The following is a 20,943-nucleotide window of genomic DNA, read 5'->3' as shown; positions in this document are numbered from 1 at the left end:
GTTGAATTTTAGTGGAGACGATTATTACTTAAATTTATCTTATGTAACTTATTAAAATAAAGTAAAAATAATTGATCGTACCGGCATTATGACCTCTTTAAGGGTTGCTATACTTTAAGGGCTCAAGATGTTTGAAACATATTTTGTCCTTTTCAATGTATTCGTGTCTTATGACTTCTCGAGTCCATGTAAATAAAATCTCCTTTTTCTTTCTTTCGTTGTCATTTACACTTCAAGTCAATCTTAATCGGAATATTTTAAGTTAAACCTAGAGTTGCCTTCAGAATTGAACATCTCACATTCATGCCTTTCTTTTCTGTCTATCCAAAATGATATAAAATGATCATAAACTTAACCTAGAGTTTTCATAAACTAAGTAACTTGCTATAATTTGAGCATCAAATGCTTTTATTGTCTACTTTAATTGTGTGACATTTTCATAAACATTGACCAACAATAGGAGTTGGGTTCTGAGATTGAATAAGAAAATTTACATCAGAAAGATCGAAAACTAAAGGAAACCCATAAATGTGATCTGCTTCATCTTACTGCTAGACTAACTCAAGCTTCGAAAATAGGTTTCATGAAAAGAATTTGGAGTTTAAGTAATACTTGAATACTTGGGGGGCTTAAAACACAAAGAACTTGAAAAACAGGAGAGCTAATTCATCCACCACCCACATAATTATATCTGCAAGTGAGATTAACAAAACATAAATCAAACAAATAGATTAAGAGGAGTTTAATGAAGATGAGACGTTCGTATTAAAACAAAAAGTCAAGAAATGTACCTTCTAGTCTTGTCTTTGTCTCGTAACAAGAACAAAGGTCCCAAATGCCACCATGACAGCGACCCTTACTGCCTGTTTGACGAGCGAAAAATGGTTTAATATCCTGTTTCATCGAGATCTCTATGTACGGAAGATTTTGAAGTTGGGCTCTTAAGTAGTGAATGTTGAGCAATATATATGTAACGAGAGAGAGCGAGAGAGACCTGTCGGACGAGTCCTCCAGGAACTTTAATATCTACAGACCCTTCTTCCATCTCCCTCTTTGTCAAGTTGCTAGATCCTTTGGCATGTCTATTCACTTCAGAACAAGCTTCATCCTGCAAGTTTTACTAAAATAGTTAGAATAATATAAGCATAATCATTGGAGATGAAAGAGTATTATGAACGTTTAATGAAACAACTTAATCAACTGTGAATCCCATCCCACATAGTCTGTATCAGAAACTTGTAATGACGAGTCAACTCAAGATCTAGTTCATACTTGGAAATTTATTTGATAAATAATGAGGAATGAAGAGCTTCGACCTCGTTTGTAGCTTCTGTTTTAGAGAAACTTGTTTCTCTTCGATCGGTTTCTTGAAAAACATCACACCCTCCCATAAGATCCATCATTTGTTTACTCCCAGTTGTGATACATAGACGTCGTGATTCATCTAGAAGTATGCACCTATTACCCGACGAACATTCATCCAGTCGGGAATATTCTTCTGTTTGCTGTTGTTTACTTGAAGATCTTCTGTAATTTACAGGCCTAGTTAACTTATCAGAAGATGTTCCATGTTCATGCCTATTTTTTCCGATTTTCTGCTGCGAAGTTATATCTCTTTGATCTCTTATGTTATTTGGATTTTGTTGCAAATTCATCTCTTGATCTTTCTCCTTTGAATATAAACTTGTTTCTGCAAGTTGACAATCTTCATTTTTCTCAATCGTTACTTCCCGATGCATTCCCGTTGATAACAAACTGGATTCTGGTTTTCCTATTTGTTGTATTTGATTCTTCTCCATTTTTACTACCTTTAAGTCCGACCCCTCCGAAAATCCTTTAATCTTGTTTGGTTGGGTTCTTAGAGTTGGTGGACCAACGCGAGGAACCAGTCCCTGCACAGACTCAACGATCTCAAACATCGAAAACAGTGATAATACAGAAATTATGACTTCTTACGAAAGTACTTTATGGTACCTGAGTTTGACTACTTTCGAAAGCACTTATCATTTTCCTCACATTACTTGGGGTCTTCTTCAACGAACTGTTATTCTTGGTTTTATTTTCATTCGATGTGACTAACACTGGACGGTGTTGTGAGTGTGGATCCAAAGCTTTAAGTGACGAAATACGCCTCATTGGAGTAACAGTTGGAGCCAGCTGAATCTCGAATTTATCAAGAGATCGATTTTCCTCCAGCGTTCGTGAAACTGAACGAGTTCTTGAATGAGGATCTAAAGCTCCGACTGATGAAATACGTCGCATTGGAACATCATTGGGAGGTAATCTGGATTCATTCTTATTAAGAACTTGATCTTCTCCAACTGTATCCAAAACTGAAAGGTTTCTTGTTTGAGGATCTAAAGATTCAAGACATGAAGTAGGCTTCCTCGAAACATCAATAGGAGGAACCGGAGTTTCAATCTTGTCGATAGTTCTTTCATTGGCTTCTACTGATGAAGTGGGCTTTCTAGGAATGTCAAAGGGAGATACCCGAGTTTCAATCTTATCGAATGTTCTTTTGTTGTCTCGTAGTGATGAAGTGAGTTTAATAGGAATATCGATGGAAGGTACCCGAGTTTCGATCTTGTCTAGAGTTCCTTCACCGGATTCACTATGTTGGGCTATAGGATCTTCAGATAAGTGAACTCTTGATGAAGTCCCTTCGCCCCTATCAGTTTCAGTCTAAAGAGATGTATGGATTGTTAGTGAAACTCAACCAATCCACAATATACATTTTGATGAGACACACTACATTAAAAACTTAAACGGCATGACAATAAGAATTCAAAGTATCCTTAACTGAGAGTAGTTGTTTCGTTCGATCTTGAAGAAGTTTATCTCCATTTCTCGAATCATAGATTGGGCCGATCATGGAATTATCCTTGTTTGATACCGAAAGCTCTTGAATGGGTTCCGCTAACTCTCTTGCAATTTCCATTTGAACAAGGCCTTCTGGTGAATCTTGAAAAACAATTGCAGGTCTCCAGTATCAACAATAAGTATTTTAGAATAAGTTTAAGAGAATAAGATGTGAAAGACTAAATTTTCATTTCATTGTATCTTAAGTTTCTTATTTTGGTTCTCTTTTATCGGTTCTAATTGAATAAGCAAAGACAGAACCTGTGACCTCACGGTTGAGAGACCTAGATGAAGATCCAACTTCATCACCAAAAGAAGCAGCTTCGATATATCTTAGACTACCACTAAGAAGCTCCTTGTGTTTTTTCTTCAATGCAGTTTCTCTCTGTTAAAATGGAAACATGAATTATCAACAAAAGTAAGACCGATAACTAAACCGTATCAACTACAATGGTCACAACAAAATCAAACATTTCCGGTTTGCACAAAGTAACACCCGTCTCTCTGTAAAAACTCCCGAGCCAACCCATGAGAGAATAAGTTGGGTTTGAAATCAAACTAAAGCGAAGAAGAGAATGGAAGAGGACATACAAGTTCTTGAATACGCTTTCGCTCTATGTCACTTAAAGTAAACTGCAACTTCAAGTGCAAACGAGGACCCCCTTCGAAGGCGAAAAAATCATCCAAAGTTCCTTTCTCAACTATCAACATTGTTTGCACATCTACAGAGTACACAAAAGGAAAATCAATCTCCAAAATAGATGACATTTAAGCAACCTTATTTGAAGAAAATTAACAAAAACAAATCCATGGAGTCAATTAGTCCTAATTAGAAAACAAAACCTGTTCTTGATAACTCTTTGCCGTCCGCATTGAGGAGTGTTACAATGAGATTATCGCGGAGATTTATCAATGGGCTGTACTAATTAATCCAAATTCAGTTTCAAATAAATGAATAAATGACAGAGTAAAAAAACAAGAAATAAGAATTAGGTATTCATCTCACAATGAGAAATCTCCCTCATCAAATGTTTGATACTCTATCTTCCCCATTGAAACTACAACAAAAATAAACAATTCAAACCCATCAACATAATCTTAAATACCCTTAAGAAAAAGCAATGCCTAGCTGAAGTTTGTGTAAATATTAGATACCCTTTATAGATATTGATGAAGAAGATGGGAAATCAACCAAGTCAAGAACTGGAGGAAAATTACAAGTATATTAGAGATGAACTAAATTTTGTTAATGATTTGAAGTTCAAGTATATATGGAAGTGGGGAAGTTACTAGTTACCTGAAACTTGAATTGTTCCTGGCATTTGAAATTGTTGAGAAAGAACTGAGACTGAAAAAGGGTTTTTGATTTTAATTTTTTGAAAAAAGAAAAAGATGGAATGGGTAATAGTGATGGTAGAATTTTGGTGTTGGGTGGATGTGGTTGGCTCTGAAAATTCTCTGTGTGGGGTCTACCAAACTTTATATGATAAAGTATAATATAAGAGCATCTCCAATGCAACACTCAATCTTAAAATCTTAAGTGTCACGTAGGACTTTAGAGTTTTTTTTGAGAAAAAACATCTCCAATGCAAAACTCAATTGAGATCTTAAGATGATGTGGAAGCATTAAGTTTTAAGATGTCTCAACTAGAAACTCTATTTTTGAGATCTCTTTTGAGAGTCTTAAGTGTCCTAGTCATCAAATTTAATTTTTGGACCAATAGGAAACTTTTCTTTCTCAACCACTTTTTCCTATTAAATGTATGTGTGACATGTGCATCTATTAGAGTTTTTTAGAGTGTTGCATTGGAGAAGGACTTGAATTAGAGATACTCAAATTAACCACATAGGAAAGAGAAACTCAATTGAGACTTAACACATAAGCCAAATAGAGTTTATTTTAAGTTTTGCATTGGAGATGCTCTAATCCCTTCTAATAACAAGAAGTTCAAAAGAAATCTGCGTTTGCGTTTGTCTCATTCTCTCTCTCTCTTCTCTTGTAAACTTTGTCTTGGTGATGCTTGTTTTATTTGTCTCTGACTCAGTCTGAATCTGAATCATATAAAAAGATAAGACATTTTAAAATTTGACTCTGAAAAATGTGAGTGAAACTTTAAAAAGATATACACTTACAAAGTTATCCATTGTTTCTTGAGAACTGATGACGATGGCATATGTGAAAATAATCCACACAAATACATTCACTCACAGTAAAAACTCGAGGAAGGGATCAGTGTAAGCATTCTGAAAGTTATACAAATAATAATCCCAAATATAAACTATGTAAGAAAAGCCCCAAATTTGAGTCCAAATACGAAAAAAAAAACCCACTCGAGAATTATAATGTAAAAAAAACCTAATTTTTAAACTGTTGGCAACACTTTTGAAACTGTTGACAACACTTTTGAAATTGTGACAACATATATATTTATGTTCTTAATTATGTGTGAACAAAAACAAATTTGTTCATACATTTACAAAATTGTTGAGAGCAAATACAAAATTGTTGAGAGCAAACTGTGTTTTGTTCAGAAATTTTCAAAAATGTTTTGTAATTTCAACTTTTGGGGTTTTTTTGCATTATTATTCCGGGTTGGGCTTCATTTGATATTTTGACCCGAATTTTGGGCTTATAATTTTCCTCTCTATATACCCATGGACCTTTTTTTTTGCTTTTCCTTAAATTAATTATTATTTTATTGAGAGAGATTTTAATTTCTTTTTTTAACTCTTGATATTTATTTTGTTTTTTTTTTCTTAAATTAGTTATCTTATTTCTAAGAAGGATACGGTTATTAGTTTTTAAATATGTAATTTTATCTCTACGAAGGACTATATTTTAAATTTTAAGAAAGACTTCTAGACAGTATCCTTTATTGAAAAAGGGTGTTTGTCCCAGTCAACGTTTTCTCTTCTGTTTTATTATATAGATAATGGATGAATTTAAGTTTAATTTTTGGTATTTTTAATTAACTTTAACTATTTTATTTTTTTATTGAAAAAGCCTGCAACCCGTTCGCCCGAGCCCGCTAGAGTCTGAGCGGGCTCGCGGGTAGAACCAGGCCGCGGGCACTCATATCTCAGTATTTGTCCGGCCTGAAATGCCCGAAAGTCCGATTAGACAGAATACACTCAAGCCGATCCGCCCGTGTCTGTGAAACAAGTGTTCGGGTCCGACCGCGAACTCGCCCGATTCCCACCCCTAGTGACATGTATGTGATCCAAACTTGGTTGAAATTGTAACAAATACAACTAAAGGCAATAAAAAGATCCATCGCCACACATTCTCGACAAACATTAGTAAAATTCTAAAGACAGAGAGGACGTTAGTTGTCAGAGCATCTCCAATGCAAATCTCAATCTTAGAAACTCGGAGTGTCACGTTGGACTTTTAGAGTTTTTATCCTAAAATTCATCTCCAACGCAAAACTCGATTCAAATCTCCAAGATGACGTGTCGAGGGTGGAATGGATATATCTCAAGAGGACACTCCATTTTTATAGTGTCCTCTTGAGATATCTCTAGGTGTCAATTCAACATTTTCATATATTTTAATGAAAAAAATATGTCACATAAGCAATTTTTGGAACTTTAAAGTGTTGCATTGGAGAAGTCTTTCCAATAGAGGATCTCAATCTTGAAAAATAGGAAAGAGAAAAATTAGAGATTGACATTTGAATCTCGCCATATAAGAGCATCTCCAATGCAAAACTCAAAAAAATCTCTATTCATCTTATGTGTCAAGTTCCAATTGAGATTCTCACTCCTAGGTGGAGTCAATAGAAATCCTCAAATTTGTTGTGTCTCCAATGCAAAACTCTAAACTTATCTTATTTACTTATGTGTCATTGTTATTTTTGTAAATAAATAATTAGTTATTTTAGAAAATATAGAAGACTCGATTTCTATTGGTTGAAAATCAAATATTGATGAGGTGGACAATTAGAGATATCTCAAAAGGACACTCTAGAAATAGAGTGTCCTCTTGAGATATCTCTATTCCACCCTCGACACGTCATCTTAGAGATCCAAATAGAGTGTTGCATTGGAGATGGTTTTTAAGAAAAAACTCTAAAAATCCTAAGTGGCACTCGGAGTTTCTAAGATTGAGTCCAATGCAACACTCAACTTGAAAAACTCAATTTGACACATAGGATTACTTGAATTTTTAACAAAAAACACTCTCCAATGCAACACTCAATTAGAATCTTAATATGATGTGGCAACAATAAATCTTGAGATACTCAAAAGAAAACTTAGTTGTTGAGTTTTCTTTTGAGTATCTCAACATTTATTGTTGTATCTCAATTGGTCCACATCACCATTTTATACATTAAAATAAGAAACAAGAGGAAATCTAAAGTAAATGTTGAATTTTTTTGAGTGTTGCATTGGAGAAGAATTTTGAATTGACTATCTCAATAGTGTCACCTAGGAAAGAGAAACTCAATTCATACTTGACACATTGAGTTTTTGTTTTTTTTTTTTTTTTTTTTGAAAGTCGACTACGATCTTTGTATGTCGTTACATTTGGCACTTGATAACACTAATAGAACCGGGCCTATAGCCCAACAAGACATGACTTAAAGCCCAACAACATTATTTACACCCTAATAATCCCAATTCAAATAACCAAAGATTCCACCTTCTCTGGGATTCGAACCTGAGACCTCCAGGGCTTTCTGGAGTTTATGTCAACAATTGAGTTTTTGTTGAGTGTTGCATTAGAGGTGCTCTAAGATTTTTAGAGTTTCTTTTGAGTTTTGCATCGGAGATGCTCACAGTTTTTTCTTCTCTCCATATCTCTCATGCTATTTCAATGGCAGGAGGAAAAAGGAAAGGTAGTAGCATAAAATTGCCGCGTTTTTGTGCGAGGGAAAAAATTACTTCAATACCCTGCTAACACCAACCTTTAAAGTGTTTAAGGGTCCGTTTGATACGTGAGAAAACCTTGGGTAAGGAAACCAATCTTTTCTGATGGGTAAGAAAACCAACCTTGGGTAAGAAAACCTACCTATCAAAGTGTTTGATAGGGTTGTAGGAAAATGTCGAGTGCCTTTAAAAAATCATTCACATTTCTTTTATTAACTAGTTCATGGAGGGTGCCTTCAAAATTCGTGATGATCTTCTTCCTTAACACAGGAAGCAATCTTAACTTTTCACCAAAAAATAAAAATCTTCACTTGATCTTCTTCAAAAGTTTCTTTTATATGTGAATTAAGTTTTGATCTTCTCTACAATTTCGTGATGATCTTTGCTGTAAATTGTACATAAGCTTTGAGATTCTCCCAATTTCAAATTAGGATTTAAATTTTTTTCCCAAATTCATGTTAGGGTTTATACATGGAAGCAATCTTAACCTGGATTTCATGAAGTAGATGCTGCTGGAGAGAATTTATTTGACATTTATGTTGGTGATGAGGATGATCAGACCTAAAAGTTGATTAATCGGTCAACTTGTAGAGAAATTGAGAGAACAATAGAGAGAGATAGCTAGATCCAAGTTGCCATCATTAATAGTTTACATCAGATTGCAAAAATAGTTGCCACTGTACCGCCTCCAATGATTTCTAAAAGAGAACTTTTCCATCATTAATAGTTGCTATTAAATAGTTGCCATCAGATTGGCCTCCAATGGTAACTATTTCTGGTACGAGTAGTCTTTGTTGACGAAGAATCCATGGAGTTTGGGTCTTGATGTTTTGTGGAAATGGTGGAAGGAGTGATCTAAAACTAGGGGTTAGATAGGGGCTTGAGCTTCCACCATTGGAATCAATTCTAGAACAGAGAGAGAGAGAGTCAGGGAAAGATTCAGGGTAAGATTGAGAGAGAACGAGAGGAAGAGAGTCGGTGAAAGATTGAGAGAACGAGAGTGAGGGAGCCCGTGGGTAAGAATTCCATTTTACCACCTTTTTTGTGGTAAAATATTTAGAGTCATTTTCCCACTTTTTTTGGCCACAAGAAATCGTTTTCTCACACTTTTGACCCAAGCAAACACTGAAAAATCGACTTTCTCAAGAAAACAATTTTCTCAACCCTATTTTCCCACCAATCAAACGGACCCTAAGAGTATTGTAGTTAGAGAAACGCCATTGATTCTCTCTCCAGACGAAGACGAACCCTCAAAAGAAGTTGAAGTGATTTGCATAATCTAAAAGAAAAAATGGAAGATATTGTGAAGGAGGGACATGAAATCGAAACCCTAAATCCGTCAATGCCTCAAGGATCACCTCCTTTTACCTTCCCTCATCGGAGATCTCATCTCAAGAGTAAAACTTGTAATACTCTTCATAGAATCTTCTCTATCTGCAAAGATAAAACTCGCAGCTCTCTTACTCTTCCGATCGTTTCTGATTCTCCCAACCCAGATGATTCAATCAAACCCCAAGAAGCCCAAAATGAGAAATTTTCAATTGAGAAGGAATTAGTAGTTAATAAGAGTGCTGAGGAAGTAATTAGCACTAATCCCTCATCCTTGCCAGCAGAAGAAGACACCATTAATAACAACATTGATCGATTAGGGTTACCTGGGGCTAGGATAGTCACGGAGGAATCAGGAAAGGAAGACGAAAACGTGGAAATTAATGAGAAAAGCTTGAATCTTGAAAATAACGAGGAAATTAGACCTATTGCTGATACCCAAGAAAGAAATTCTTCTTTGGAGCAGGATGTTGTAGAAGAAGTGGTCGAAGAAATGCCGCAGAGAGATACGAATTTGACCGAATCTGTTAACTCGGGTACTCCAATGGATTCTTGTGTTGGCTTGATAACTGATAAGGAGACTGAAATAACTGAAGAAATGCAGCAGAAAGAGTTAGGAGTAAGCGAACCTGTCAATACCGATACCCAAATGGATTACTCTGTTGGCTTGATCATTGATAAGGAGATTGAGGTAGCCGAAAAAATGGAACAGACTGAGACAGAGTTGGTGAAACAGTTTGATTTGGACACTTTAATGGAATCTTCTTTCGGCTTAACGGAGGATAAGGAGATTGAAGATGGAGAAATTTCTGATGATATAGATTTCGATATACCATATGATTTATTTGATGAAAGTGTTGTACTAACTGATGAGATGAAGGTTGGGGAAGAGCAGTTTCCTGGTGAATCTATTGGCCAAAGAGAGATTGATGAGGCAAGTAAGGTAGATAAGGTGGCAGACGAAAAGAATGTCTCGCCGACAAGAATTCAGGAGGAAGTTGAGGAAAGAAAGAATGAGAAGAAAGTTGATAAAGATGAGAAAATGGGTTATAGAGGAACTGGAAATATTGAACAAGCTTATGCGAGTCGAATGCTAGAAGCAATGAGAAATGCAAAGGAAAATGGCAAAGCCAAAAGGGCTATCGACTATGAACTAATTTATCCAGATAATCCAGGTGATTCAAAGAAAAATAAGACAGGAAATGAAGGAAAGTCACCGACAATGAAGGTATATGAATATGACACTTACCATTGTTCATTGTACCTGATAACATCCTTTTACGATATAAAACTAGTGGTATCGAGCATGGTGTCTTTGTTTTATGATATTAGTGGGCTCGGATATTTCGTCCTTACTTTTTCATGGTGTAGCTTTTTTCTTACGTTGATGTTTTCCTGTTGTTCTTTTGTTGCAGGAAGGCAAAGTGGGTAAGAAGAGGACCCTAACGAAAGAACGAAAAGAAAAGAAAAAGGTATCTCCTTTCCTGATTTTTTCTAGTCGATATTTCTTTTGGGGTGGGTAGATTTGTTATTTGGTTAAGTCGAGTAGGTGATAAGAAAACTAAACACTTTTGTTGTGATCACGCGCACAAATATAATTACCGTTTGGCTGGTCTGGTTTGCATCTGTTTGAGCATATCATATGTTGTCTGCTGGATAATGTTAAGTCCTGATTCTGCTTGTATCTTTGGTGCCTATCTTGAATCTGTAAATTTAATTTTCCAGCACAATGAAAGAAAAAAGAGAGCACAAAAGAACCGAGAACTAGGAGTGAAGAGGTTGAAAATTGAAACAATTACTAAACCTAAAGTTGTGAAGTATTGCGAGTTCTATCTCAATGGAAGATGTCAGAAGGTACACGCTGTTTTTCTACTTCTTTGTTTTGGTTTGACTTTAAAGTTTTTATGTGCCTCTTACGATTTTTCTTGTTTTTTGTTGATCAGGGTGATTCTTGTAAATTTTCGCACGACACAACTCCATTGACGAAATCACAGGTATTATCAGTTCTGAAGATCTTTAGTTCTATTCAATGTAAATTACATTCTTGTTTTACTTAAATCTGTTCTTGACAATTTTCTGATCCATTTATTTGCTACAGCCGTGTAAGTTTTTGGCGCTCCAGTCTTGCTTGAAAGGGGATAACTGTCCATTTGATCACCAACTCTCCAGGTATCCCTGCAACAATTTTGTGTCCAAAGGATACTGCGTCAGAGGAGATAAATGCTTGTTTTCCCACAAGGTAAAATGATGCTATAACAACATCCAACTATACAATGTGTACTCTCTTTCTCTCTGTCCATATATATAATGTTGACTAACTTCATACTGTGTACAGATTGTGGAAGGACCGACGACATCGAACACTACCCCAACAGAAATAGCCTCTCAGTCTCAGCCAGGGCACTCAAATACAAAGAATACTCCGTCATCGACCATAAAAGATAGCACCTCCAAGGAAACAACTCCCTCGTCTGCAGGGATGTCAATTCACAGGCACCCTGTGTTGGAAAGACTAAAGAAACCTGCGCAGACACCTAAAGGAATAACATTTCTTTCGTTTGGAAACGGATCCAGTAATCAGAAAGACATCAATGGAGTTGAAATGAGCACTCAGAAAAATCAAAATTCATCTGAAAAGCTTCAAAACTCAAATGATCTGTTATGGAGTAGTACACCAACGACGTCAACTCCTGCATCTCAATCGTCGAAGTTGATGTCGAATGATCAAAACAAGAATTCAGCTCAAAGGGCATTGACTTCGACCTTGGCTTTCGCAGCGAAGTATGAATCTGACATGGTGAAGGGCAAGTCGAAGTGTTCACCTGAAGACAGCACCAAGGAGAAGAAGGTATCGAATTTGGGCAAGAACACTAGCTCTTCTGGTGCTAATGATGTTCAAAATGGATGGATGAAAGCTTCTCCACTTTTGCAGGAATTCTTATTTGGTGTTGGTAGTGATGGCAAGTAAAGAGAGCACAACAATTCTTATACAAATTTTCTGATTTTGTTAATAATTTGCGTACATACTAGAGTTGGCGAATCTTGTTGCAGTTAGCAATTCATAATGCAATTCTTTTTTCCCGATTTGTGTTGTCCTTTTATCAGTTTCTTTCATTTTGTTTTATCAAGGGAAAGCTTACCAGTTATCTTGAACATTAACCTGTGCTTCTGTTAAAAACAATGAGGTTGCTTTTCTTAGGAAGTGTCTCATTCCTTGTCAAGATCGAATCCGATGCAAAGGAGTTACTTTCAGGTTCTACTAAGTATTGAGCAAAGTAGTCATATGCAAGCAGAGAGTACTTCAAATTTCATAATGCTTGTTTTTGTCAGACTCGTCCAAGTAACTGATTTCAGCCGATTCTGAGTATGTTTGAATCAGATTCAAGTGAGTCAGACAATGAGGGAAAAAAAATCAGACAATGAGGACATTACATGGACCACAATTACATTAGACATAAAAGTGAATCAACTCCTATTTTTGTTTACAAGAAAGAATGGGTTAAAAATCAGAAGAATACAACTCTGGACATGAAAAGAAAGAAATAAAGAAAGATGATGGTGCTGGTCAAGTGCCATATAAACCTAGAACCAAATGAAGGGTAAAACGAAACCAATTTGGAGTTAGTCCTTCATCCTCCTTATTCTATTTGGGCACAAGATGAAGCCTCAACTAATTTGTATATATTAGTTAGATGTGATTACTTTTGAGTAGGTAATCCGTGTAAGCAAGTCAATCTTGGAGAGAGGTGGATCTTCGGACTTGGTCGAGGTGAAGGGATTGGCCCATTATACCGTTTACCTCCGGGTGTTACTTTAGGAGACAGATTAACATGTTCGAGTGCCTGAAATTGTAGGTCGGTAGGATAATCTCTCACACAACCAATACGAGGCCCAACACCAGTACTCCAGTTGCATGACAATCGCTTTTCCAAACCGAATGTTGGCTTCTCTGCCTCTGTTTTTACAGCTTCTTCTTGACGAGTGACAGTGTGGGCAGTCTTATCGAAGTGTTCATTGTCCACAGATTCCACCATTTGTTCTGATGGTACGGCTTTTGTGGAAGTTTCTGCTAGCTCTGATTTGGGCTTAGACGTGAACGAGGGGAAGTCATCATCAGTTGCACATCTCTGGTAAAAAGAAATGGTGAATAATGAGACATGTAATCCGAGCTAAGATAGTTTATACGAGTAATAGAGTTCTGTGATGAGTATAGATTAACAATGTGAGCACTTTAGGAAGAATAAGAGGATAGGAGCATAATTACCTTCACATTAGTGAGGTCTACACGGTTATCCTCTAGGAAGGCAATGAATTCCTTGAAGTTCTCTTCAGTTGGAAGATAATGTCCACTATAAGGCCATATTGCCTGTAACAGATGAAAAAGAAAAACAATGACAATATCGATGAGTAAATGAAATGCTATTGGTGTTAGATTTGTACAATAGTATATCTATTCTATACACACAAAAATAGTACTATATATATACCTCGAGAATACCATTACGGGCAACCAATCTTCCAGCTGCTGTAGTAGCGCCACCGGCAAGAAAACTAGAATGTTGAAAAGCACCTTTCTTCTTCTGCCCCACATATAGTGATCTTGACGTGCTGAGAACAAATATCCATTTTGAGCCCTCAATAGTATTGACAAGTAGTCCACTTTGTCTGTAGACAAGCTTCCCACTGTCGACTATTACTTCGTAAGTTTCCCTTTCTTTCTGCAAACAATTTAAGAGACATAACTTAACAACATGCCCTGTACATATGCTGTATATACATATACAAAAGAGAGAGGGAGGAACTTACTGGTCCAAGGTATTTGACGCAATTACGCTGCAAATCAACCCTAGAGCATTTTGCAAGACTTACTTCTTTCCCATGACCGATATCCAACCTTCATAGTTTAAGAAAAAGATATTGTGAAGTGAAACAGAAAAGAAGTGATGACTTCAATTGAGTGAGACTTTTAAAGAAATATCTACCAGTAGAAGAAAGGTTGACTGCTTTCGCTTTTGAACCAAATATCATAATAGAAATGAAGATTGTGACCGTAACGATGTCGTGGGTCAATCTGTAGAATGAATAAAGGAGAAGTCCGTCAAATAAAACTCCACGTGTGCTTTTGACAGATATAATAAATTCAAAACAATAAATCAAATATTTGACCAAGCAGTGTATTGGATATGAACTTACAGCTTCAAGCCAGTGTTGCAAGGCTAGTTTCTGTGCCTTCTCATCCTTAGACAGACCCTTACCCACCTGCAAACATTAAAGGAAGATGCCGGTTTGATGGAATTTTCGAAAACGGGGCCGATCTAAGAACATAAATACATAAAAAAATCTTCAACATGAATCGTCAAACATTACACATTTGTAAAGACAGTACCTTGGCAGCTCTCTTACTTGCCCGTGCCCAACGTGAGACAGCCGTTTCTGGCTTATCAGTGTCGAAGAAAGAGACCGAGCTCCGTTTAAGAGCTGCAAAATCCAATGCCTTCCACCTAAATCATTTTAAGTCGAAAAATCAAATCAGACACCAAGAATCAACACTGAGTAATTCAAGAACAAGGAACAGTAACAGATCACGGATTCTAACCAGAGCTCCTCAACCACAACTGCACAATCTGCGAGGTTTCTTCGAGTTCGGTAACTTTTGTAGACTTTCTGAAGCTTAACCGCAGCTGCATCGAGCTCACTAACAGGCCGTGGAGAGAAAAACACTGTTGGTTCTGTATGGGGTAATACAGGTTTTGGTCCACTCTTTGGGGTATCCAAAGTTGTATTCATAACGTCAAGAAAAAGATTCTTGAATGAAATACTTGTTTCGAGCTTCATTTTATCAGGTCTGAAGTTTTTGAAGCTCACTGATTCTTCAACGAGTTCCTTACCTAAGTCGACCAAATTCAAAACAGTCTTATCAGTCTTATTAGAGCCAAGTGTTCTCAAGTTCAATTCAGCATCGTTTCCATCAAGAATTAAATCCGTCAATGAAACAGTTCTATTGAGCTTTAACTTGTGTTCCGAGTTCTTGAAGCTCGATGACTCTTCAATGATCATATTATCAGATTTCAAAATAGTCTCAGAATCATTCTTATCAAAACTAATTCCTCTTAAGATCATCATCTCTTCATCTTTCACATCAAAGCTCATCGACGTCACTGTCACATTTTCATCATTATCACTTAGAATGAAGTAGTTGTCTTCAATTATTCCTTTCCTAGTTGGTAATAGTAAAGAAAGAGATAAACCCATAGAAGAAAACAACCAAATTATATATCTGCACAATAAGAGAAGATTATAGAAATTTGATATCAGTACTTGTAAAATTCTACCCATTCAAACCAGCAACCAAAATGGTTATGTGGGTATCCAGAAAAATATATTTTCCGACAACAAAACCCAAAAAATAACAAAACCCATTATTGAGATTCAACAAAACAAAACAACAAACACTTCCAGAGCATAAAAGAAATTTAGAGAGAGAGAGAAAGGGTATAAGACATTATTACCTGTAAACTAACTTAAGTCTTATGAGAGAATCAAGAAACTTGGAAATTGAAATGAGAGAAGAAAATATCTTAGTATTCCATAATTTATGAATTGAGTTGGTTGGGTTTTATAAACCCTATTACCCATTAAAGAATTTAAAAGTGGGTGTGTAATAATTTAACAAGACAATTGAACCTTCAAAGACGTACGGATCAAAAAAAGGGTAGAAAGAAAAATGGTGGTAAGAATTCAATGAGAAGAAGTTGTCTTTGGTGAATTTGGATTAAACTTTTCAACTTTGAAAGAGTCAAAACTATTAAAAAAAAACTTGGATTGTTTGAATCCAAAATAAACAAATTTTATACGTATAACGTGTTTTTAGCTTCAAAACAAAATTGTTTGGTAGAAATTGGACTGTGGCCGTGTGGGTAGTAAAGATTTGGTTGTGTACCATAATGTTTGTTGTGTAATAAGTTTATGGATTTTCTAGAAAATTTGAACTACTTTATGTTTGATACATGGGAAAATGTTGCCAAGTATAAATCCAATATTTCTTCCGAGAAAAAAAAAAGGCAATTTAGGGATACTCCTTTTAAATTGGATATGTTTTTTCTTTTTCTTTTTTTTTTTGTCAAAAAGACAAATTATGTTTTTCTCCTTTTAGACACCATATAAAGTTCGGAAACTTGTTTGAAGGACAACTCTAAAAGCACTCTCACTTTTTATGCTTGAATTGACCTCTATATCTAGGGCAATTTTCAATAAACCATAAGATTTATAATTTTTTAATTTTCAAGTCTAGAGAGTTCCGAGGGAAAGTGGGAAAGCTGGTCGATAGTTTGGTGAGCTGAATTCTAGGATTTCCATCGATTTTTTTCTAGCAAATCATCAATTTAGTTTAGGTTTAGCTTTTTGAATCTCTGTATTTAGTGTTTGAAGTTGGTTTTAATGGTTTTCAATTAGTTTTTGAGAAAGAATTCTAAAGAGAAAGTACAAATTTCTCAATTATGGTACGATTTTGCTAGGGTTTAATATAGTTTTTTCATAATTGGACTCATATACAATAATGGAAGGAGAATCTACTACTGTTTCGAAGTATAATCTTACTTTTTAGTTACTTATTTTGTTAGGATTTATGTTGAGTTTGCGAAGCTTTGCAAACTGGTTTGCGCTGCTTTGCAATCTTGTGAGCGCAAACCAGTTTGCCTTGCAATCTGGTTTGCAGATCTTTGCATCCCGTTTGCAATGCTTTGCAATCTGGTTTGTCTTGCAATGACTTTGCAAAGCTTTGCACACACTTTGCAATATGGTTTGCAAACTGGCTTGCACTATTTTGTAATATGTAAATCGACTTAAAATCAGAGAGTATTATTGTCAACAATCGGTTACAGTATCTTTGAAATAACTACTCCCACTATTTTCTCATGCATCCCACGATTTTTATAATTGTCTCTCCTTCGATTTTTTTCAAATTTGAAAGTTGGAATTTAGACTTTTTCTTTATCCAATATATTGTAGTTGATATATATATATATATATATATATATATATATATATATATTTCTATCTCTTTCTCTCCATCTTCAAGTTATAGTTTTTCACCTCATCATTGTTTTTTTTTATGTTAAGAATACCGTTTATAGATTATAGTAACTCGACAAAAACTATAGTTCGAAGAAAATTAAAACCAAAATCTTTTCACAAGAGGATGGCACCACTAAAAAGAGAAAAAATGTCAAAAATAAATAAATGGAAAATAAACATTGAATTAACCTTACTATGGAAAACAACACAAGATAAGGAATATGCATATCGATTATTTTTTTTTCTTGAATAAACCAGTTGCTCTTAAGTCTTATCATTATTTCTTCAACAAAAAAAAAGTCTTATCGTTATTTATTGCAAATAAGAAGTCTTATCATTCTTTTCTAATTCATTTTCATCTCTTTCTCCCTCCTCCCTCTCTATCTTTCTTTATGTCTGTTTCAGTTCCGGCAAAGAGTGTGCTTATTCGCCAGAATAGAGAACAAAGAGAGACCGAAGTGGTGGTGGCGGTCGGAGGTGGTGTAAGTGGCAGTCGAAGGTGGTCGTGACCTTAGCTGGCAAGAAGAGAAAAAGTGATGGTAGAAGTGCGCGAGAAACAAAACCAAATCAAATTTCTTTTTCAACCCAAAATTATGTGCTCCCAAATTTTTTTGTTCCCCATAGGGAAACCTTCCCTGCCCCCTAGCATTTAACCCACTATACCTCTGAGCCGTCCGATTATGACAAGGCACTGCGCACCAGATTGATAGACTGGATCACCAAAGCTTCATCTTCCGCTTCAGAAGCAAACCCCCGGTAACCAATTTCTGCGTCTCTCTCTCTCTCTCTCTCTCTCTCTGCAAGGAACTCAAATTCCTCTCCTGATTCGTTCATGGCGAACTTCTCTACTTCTCGTGTAAGAAGAATCAAATAAAACGTCTACATTTCCTTATTTTCCTTTTCTGTTCGTACTGTGTCTGATCTAGTGCCGGAATTCCTGCTTGTTATTTTCATTTTCTGATTAGATTTCGATCTGAAATCACAGTTTTAAATACATTAGTCTTTTGATTGTTTTAGTGTAATTTCTTCGAATATTACACTGATTAACTCGATTTTGATGATGACTTCGTCGTGTTTTAGCTTTGATCTCTCTCTCACTCTTTCTCTCTCTCTCTCTCTACTGTTTTTTTCTAAACTATTTACTTCATAACATCGTAGTTTAGTATCTTTTGAAACATCATTTCATCAATGTTAAAATCCAATAAGTTTAGGAGCAGATCTGAATCTGAAACTTGAGTTTGTTTAATTTCATCAATGTTGATTTTCACCTCCTGGTAGAGTCAGATTTAATTTGAGATCTGAATTGAGATGATCTGACTTGTTTTGGATCCTCATTATTTCATATTTAAATCCTAAAACTTTTAGATCCTATTCTATTTAAGGTTAGAGTCACTGTCACATTTATCAGATTCAAATGCCTAGAGAAATTATGATAAATACTAGATTAATTTCGAATTCTGATAGCTTCAACCATAAATTGACATAGGTCCCTCTGGTTGAGGAGGTAACCCTAAAATACCCAATTTTGAATTCTGATCTTGTTTGTTACTCTTTTTGATGTGTAGGAGTCATGTCCTTCAATAAAAAACATTCTTCTTCTCGACTCGGAAGGTACACGTGTTGCTGTCAAATATTATTCAGATGACTGGCCAACTCAAAATGCAAAGTTAGCTTTTGAGAAATCTGTGTTTACAAAAACTCAAAAGACTAATGCCCGATCAGAAGGTAATGTACATAAATTATCATTCTTCTCTCCCCCTTACCGTGCAAATAAATCTGTGATAATCACCAACATACAAATCAATGCTCTCTTTTTTGTTTAGTTTAATTGTTGAAATACTCTATTCTCTTTTCCACTTGTTCTTTCTGAGCTTAAGCTAATGGTATACCCAAGATGTCAACCTAATGATGTGCCCTTCAAATGAATTTTACTTATGTAACACGAACAGCAGAAGAGTATCGATAAATTTGTACGAATGTCGGATATCGTGAGCAAGAAGAGGCTAAAACAGGATTACAACCGTAATATGCAAAACTTCATCTTAATTGCAAAGTTCTACATTTTTCACATGTTATCTCACGGTATACCCCCAGAACAATCCTGACAAGTCTATCTAAATGTTTTGTCATGTGTATTCGACCATGTAAAAAAAAAAACTAAGAAACGAGTAGCCACATAACATAGATATACATTCATATTATATACTAGTTTGTCATGATCATAGTATTAGTATACATTCATAGTATATACTTTTCTGCAACTGCATGAGTGCATGGGAACATTGTCACTTTGTCACCGAGTAACATAAAAACAACCTCTTGGCACTGCCAACTTTGTAGAGTTAACATTGGTCAATATCAAGACAAGCTATGGATAGAATGGATTACTCCTTGCGTCCCTTATTCATTATAGAGACATAGGAACGTGCTTTATCCTTTCTCTTATACAAAGCAAACATTTTTAGTTTCTATTTAACTTCCCATTTTCTTTGCTGCTTTATTCATGTCTTGGGTGCATCTGCAGCGGAGGTAGCAATGTTTGAGAACAACATTGTTATCTACAAGTTCACCCAAGATCTACACTTTTTTGTAACTGGAGGTGATGAAGAAAATGAGCTCATCTTAGCCACAGTTCTACAGGGATTCTTCGACTCAATTTCCCTTATCCTCAGGTACCTTCATGCCAAAAGAATGAATTTGATGTTCTTTTTTTTTTATCAGTGTGTGTGGTTGGAATTGTCATAGGACTTCGACTTATATGTAATTTGCTATATCTTATTTCAAGGGGTAATGTTGACAAAAGGGAGGCACTTGAAAACTTGGATCTTGTCTTCCTATGCCTCGATGAGATTGTTGATGCAGGGTATGGATCTTTCTTCTAATTTACCTCTATATAGGTGTTTTTATGTCTGTAGAACGATACAACTAAAGTTCTATGTAAGTATATCTGGACTGCACAAATATTATTACGTGGATCGTACTGAAGAGTGGACATAGTGCTCATACAGCGCGAAGTATACAAATCCAGACTCTAGTTTCTAGAATCGCACATTTCTCTCTGTTGACACTCTTGAAGTTGTTATTTGTCACGGGTAATATGAACGTCAAATTCATTAATAAATTTATCTGCACTTTATATTCTTTAAAAAGTTGAAAACCTGCATCCCCCATACGGAAACTGGTGACGTGAAACTATGAAGCAGAATTTAGTTCGTCATAGATTGTTTTCTAAATGTAACTAAAAAAAGCAGCTGGAAGTTGTATTTTTTTTCGTTGCGAAATGATTGTGGTTGATGTTGTAATTGTATATTATGCATGCAGGATTGTTCTTGAAACAGATGCAAGTGTCATTGCAAGCAAAGTTGAAAGCCACAGTGTCGACGCTTCAGCACCATTATCTGAACAGGTAACATTCTCTCTCCCCCTCTCTCTCTCTCTCTCTCTCTCTCTCTCTCTCTCACACACACACACACACACGCACACACACACACACGCACACACACACACACACACACACACACACACACAGCATGATCATAATATTATTTTTGTTTTCGTTGTCCTTGCAGACATTAACGCAGGCATTTGCTACAGCACGTGAACATCTAACACGATCTCTTCTCACGTAAATGCATAGCAGTTATGCAACAAGAGTTCTGTTATTCAGTATTCCTTTTTCATTACTTGAATGGAGATGCCACAAAGAACAGTCCATTTTTTAAGTGGATTAAAAGATATTTTATCATGATTTGTTAAACATTATCTTTTCTCACAAATGAAATTACGAATTTAGTGTTTTTTCTATTCTCC

General features: G+C 35.7%; 4 protein-coding genes across 9 annotated transcripts; 2 read left to right on the top strand and 2 right to left on the bottom strand.

Annotated features, from left to right (window-relative positions):
- Positions 1 to 390: 390 nt before the first annotated feature.
- LOC147536965 (uncharacterized) lies at positions 391 to 4,315 on the bottom strand. 6 transcript variants are annotated; one of them, XR_015224994.1, is made up of 12 exons: positions 4,157 to 4,270; positions 4,015 to 4,062; positions 3,866 to 3,917; positions 3,703 to 3,776; positions 3,451 to 3,581; positions 3,121 to 3,244; positions 2,801 to 2,961; positions 1,975 to 2,682; positions 1,273 to 1,892; positions 995 to 1,108; positions 792 to 863; positions 391 to 691 (listed from the first exon to the last, which is right to left on the bottom strand). XR_015224994.1 is itself a non-coding variant. In XM_086639639.1 (12 exons), the coding sequence occupies exons 1-11, from the start codon at positions 4,179 to 4,181 to the stop codon at positions 795 to 797; spliced, it is 2,082 nt and encodes a 693-aa protein (XP_086495765.1). In that variant the 5' UTR covers positions 4,182 to 4,315; the 3' UTR covers positions 391 to 691; positions 792 to 794. The 6 variants fall into 6 exon arrangements, 4 of the variants coding, with proteins under 4 accessions (XP_086495765.1, XP_086495766.1, XP_086495767.1 ...); XR_015224995.1 differs by having other exon boundaries at positions 3,703 to 3,781; positions 4,157 to 4,258; XM_086639639.1 differs by having other exon boundaries at positions 1,317 to 1,892; positions 4,157 to 4,315.
- A 3,336-nt stretch (positions 4,316 to 7,651) lies between these two features.
- On the top strand, positions 7,652 to 12,144 carry EMB1789 (CCCH-type zinc finger family protein). Its single transcript, XM_086639638.1, has 7 exons — positions 7,652 to 7,786; positions 8,928 to 10,288; positions 10,476 to 10,532; positions 10,786 to 10,914; positions 11,004 to 11,054; positions 11,159 to 11,299; positions 11,396 to 12,144. The coding sequence occupies exons 2-7, from the start codon at positions 9,023 to 9,025 to the stop codon at positions 12,026 to 12,028; spliced, it is 2,277 nt and encodes a 758-aa protein (XP_086495764.1). The 5' UTR covers positions 7,652 to 7,786; positions 8,928 to 9,022; the 3' UTR covers positions 12,029 to 12,144.
- A 344-nt stretch (positions 12,145 to 12,488) lies between these two features.
- On the bottom strand, positions 12,489 to 16,062 carry LOC147536963 (IQ domain-containing protein IQM1-like). Its single transcript, XM_086639637.1, has 9 exons — positions 15,570 to 16,062; positions 14,657 to 15,337; positions 14,447 to 14,561; positions 14,254 to 14,319; positions 14,043 to 14,131; positions 13,867 to 13,954; positions 13,548 to 13,778; positions 13,325 to 13,426; positions 12,489 to 13,187 (listed from the first exon to the last, which is right to left on the bottom strand). The coding sequence occupies exons 2-9, from the start codon at positions 15,310 to 15,312 to the stop codon at positions 12,759 to 12,761; spliced, it is 1,776 nt and encodes a 591-aa protein (XP_086495763.1). The 5' UTR covers positions 15,313 to 15,337; positions 15,570 to 16,062; the 3' UTR covers positions 12,489 to 12,758.
- Positions 16,063 to 17,809: 1,747 nt separating this feature from the next.
- LOC147536962 (coatomer subunit zeta-2-like) lies at positions 17,810 to 20,937 on the top strand. The gene is made up of 6 exons (XM_086639636.1): positions 17,810 to 17,989; positions 18,699 to 18,858; positions 19,658 to 19,805; positions 19,919 to 19,996; positions 20,455 to 20,539; positions 20,703 to 20,937. The coding sequence occupies exons 1-6, from the start codon at positions 17,966 to 17,968 to the stop codon at positions 20,760 to 20,762; spliced, it is 555 nt and encodes a 184-aa protein (XP_086495762.1). The 5' UTR covers positions 17,810 to 17,965; the 3' UTR covers positions 20,763 to 20,937.
- The last annotated feature ends 6 nt before the right edge of the window (positions 20,938 to 20,943 follow it).

The sequence above is a fragment of the Eschscholzia californica genome, unplaced genomic scaffold, assembly GCF_041429995.1.
Source record: "Eschscholzia californica isolate CP2 unplaced genomic scaffold, dmEscCali1.0.p SCAF_5, whole genome shotgun sequence".
Classification (NCBI taxonomy): domain Eukaryota; kingdom Viridiplantae; phylum Streptophyta; class Magnoliopsida; order Ranunculales; family Papaveraceae; genus Eschscholzia; species Eschscholzia californica.
This window is presented reverse-complemented; position numbering and strand designations above follow the sequence as displayed.

Coding starts and splice junctions, on each gene's coding strand:
- LOC147536965 (XM_086639639.1), bottom strand. CDS start 4,181: ATGCCAGGAACAATTCAAGTTTCAG. Junction 2,962..3,120: donor TCTCAACCGTGAGGTCACAG/GTTCTGTCTTTG, acceptor TTGTTTTTCAAG/ATTCACCAGAAGGCCTTGTT. Junction 1,109..1,316: donor AAACAGAAGCTACAAACGAG/GTCGAAGCTCTT, acceptor TAAAACTTGCAG/GATGAAGCTTGTTCTGAAGT.
- EMB1789 (XM_086639638.1), top strand. CDS start 9,023: ATGGAAGATATTGTGAAGGAGGGACATGAAATCGAAACCCTAAATCCG. Junction 10,915..11,003: donor TCAATGGAAGATGTCAGAAG/GTACACGCTGTT, acceptor TTTGTTGATCAG/GGTGATTCTTGTAAATTTTC. Junction 11,300..11,395: donor AATGCTTGTTTTCCCACAAG/GTAAAATGATGC, acceptor TACTGTGTACAG/ATTGTGGAAGGACCGACGAC.
- LOC147536963 (XM_086639637.1), bottom strand. CDS start 15,312: ATGGGTTTATCTCTTTCTTTACTATTACCAACTAGGAAAGGAATAATT. Junction 14,562..14,656: donor GTTGTGGTTGAGGAGCTCTG/GTTAGAATCCGT, acceptor AAAATGATTTAG/GTGGAAGGCATTGGATTTTG. Junction 13,427..13,547: donor CCCGTAATGGTATTCTCGAG/GTATATATATAG, acceptor CATCTGTTACAG/GCAATATGGCCTTATAGTGG.
- LOC147536962 (XM_086639636.1), top strand. CDS start 17,966: ATGGCGAACTTCTCTACTTCTCGT. Junction 19,806..19,918: donor TCAATTTCCCTTATCCTCAG/GTACCTTCATGC, acceptor TCTTATTTCAAG/GGGTAATGTTGACAAAAGGG. Junction 19,997..20,454: donor GATGAGATTGTTGATGCAGG/GTATGGATCTTT, acceptor TTATGCATGCAG/GATTGTTCTTGAAACAGATG.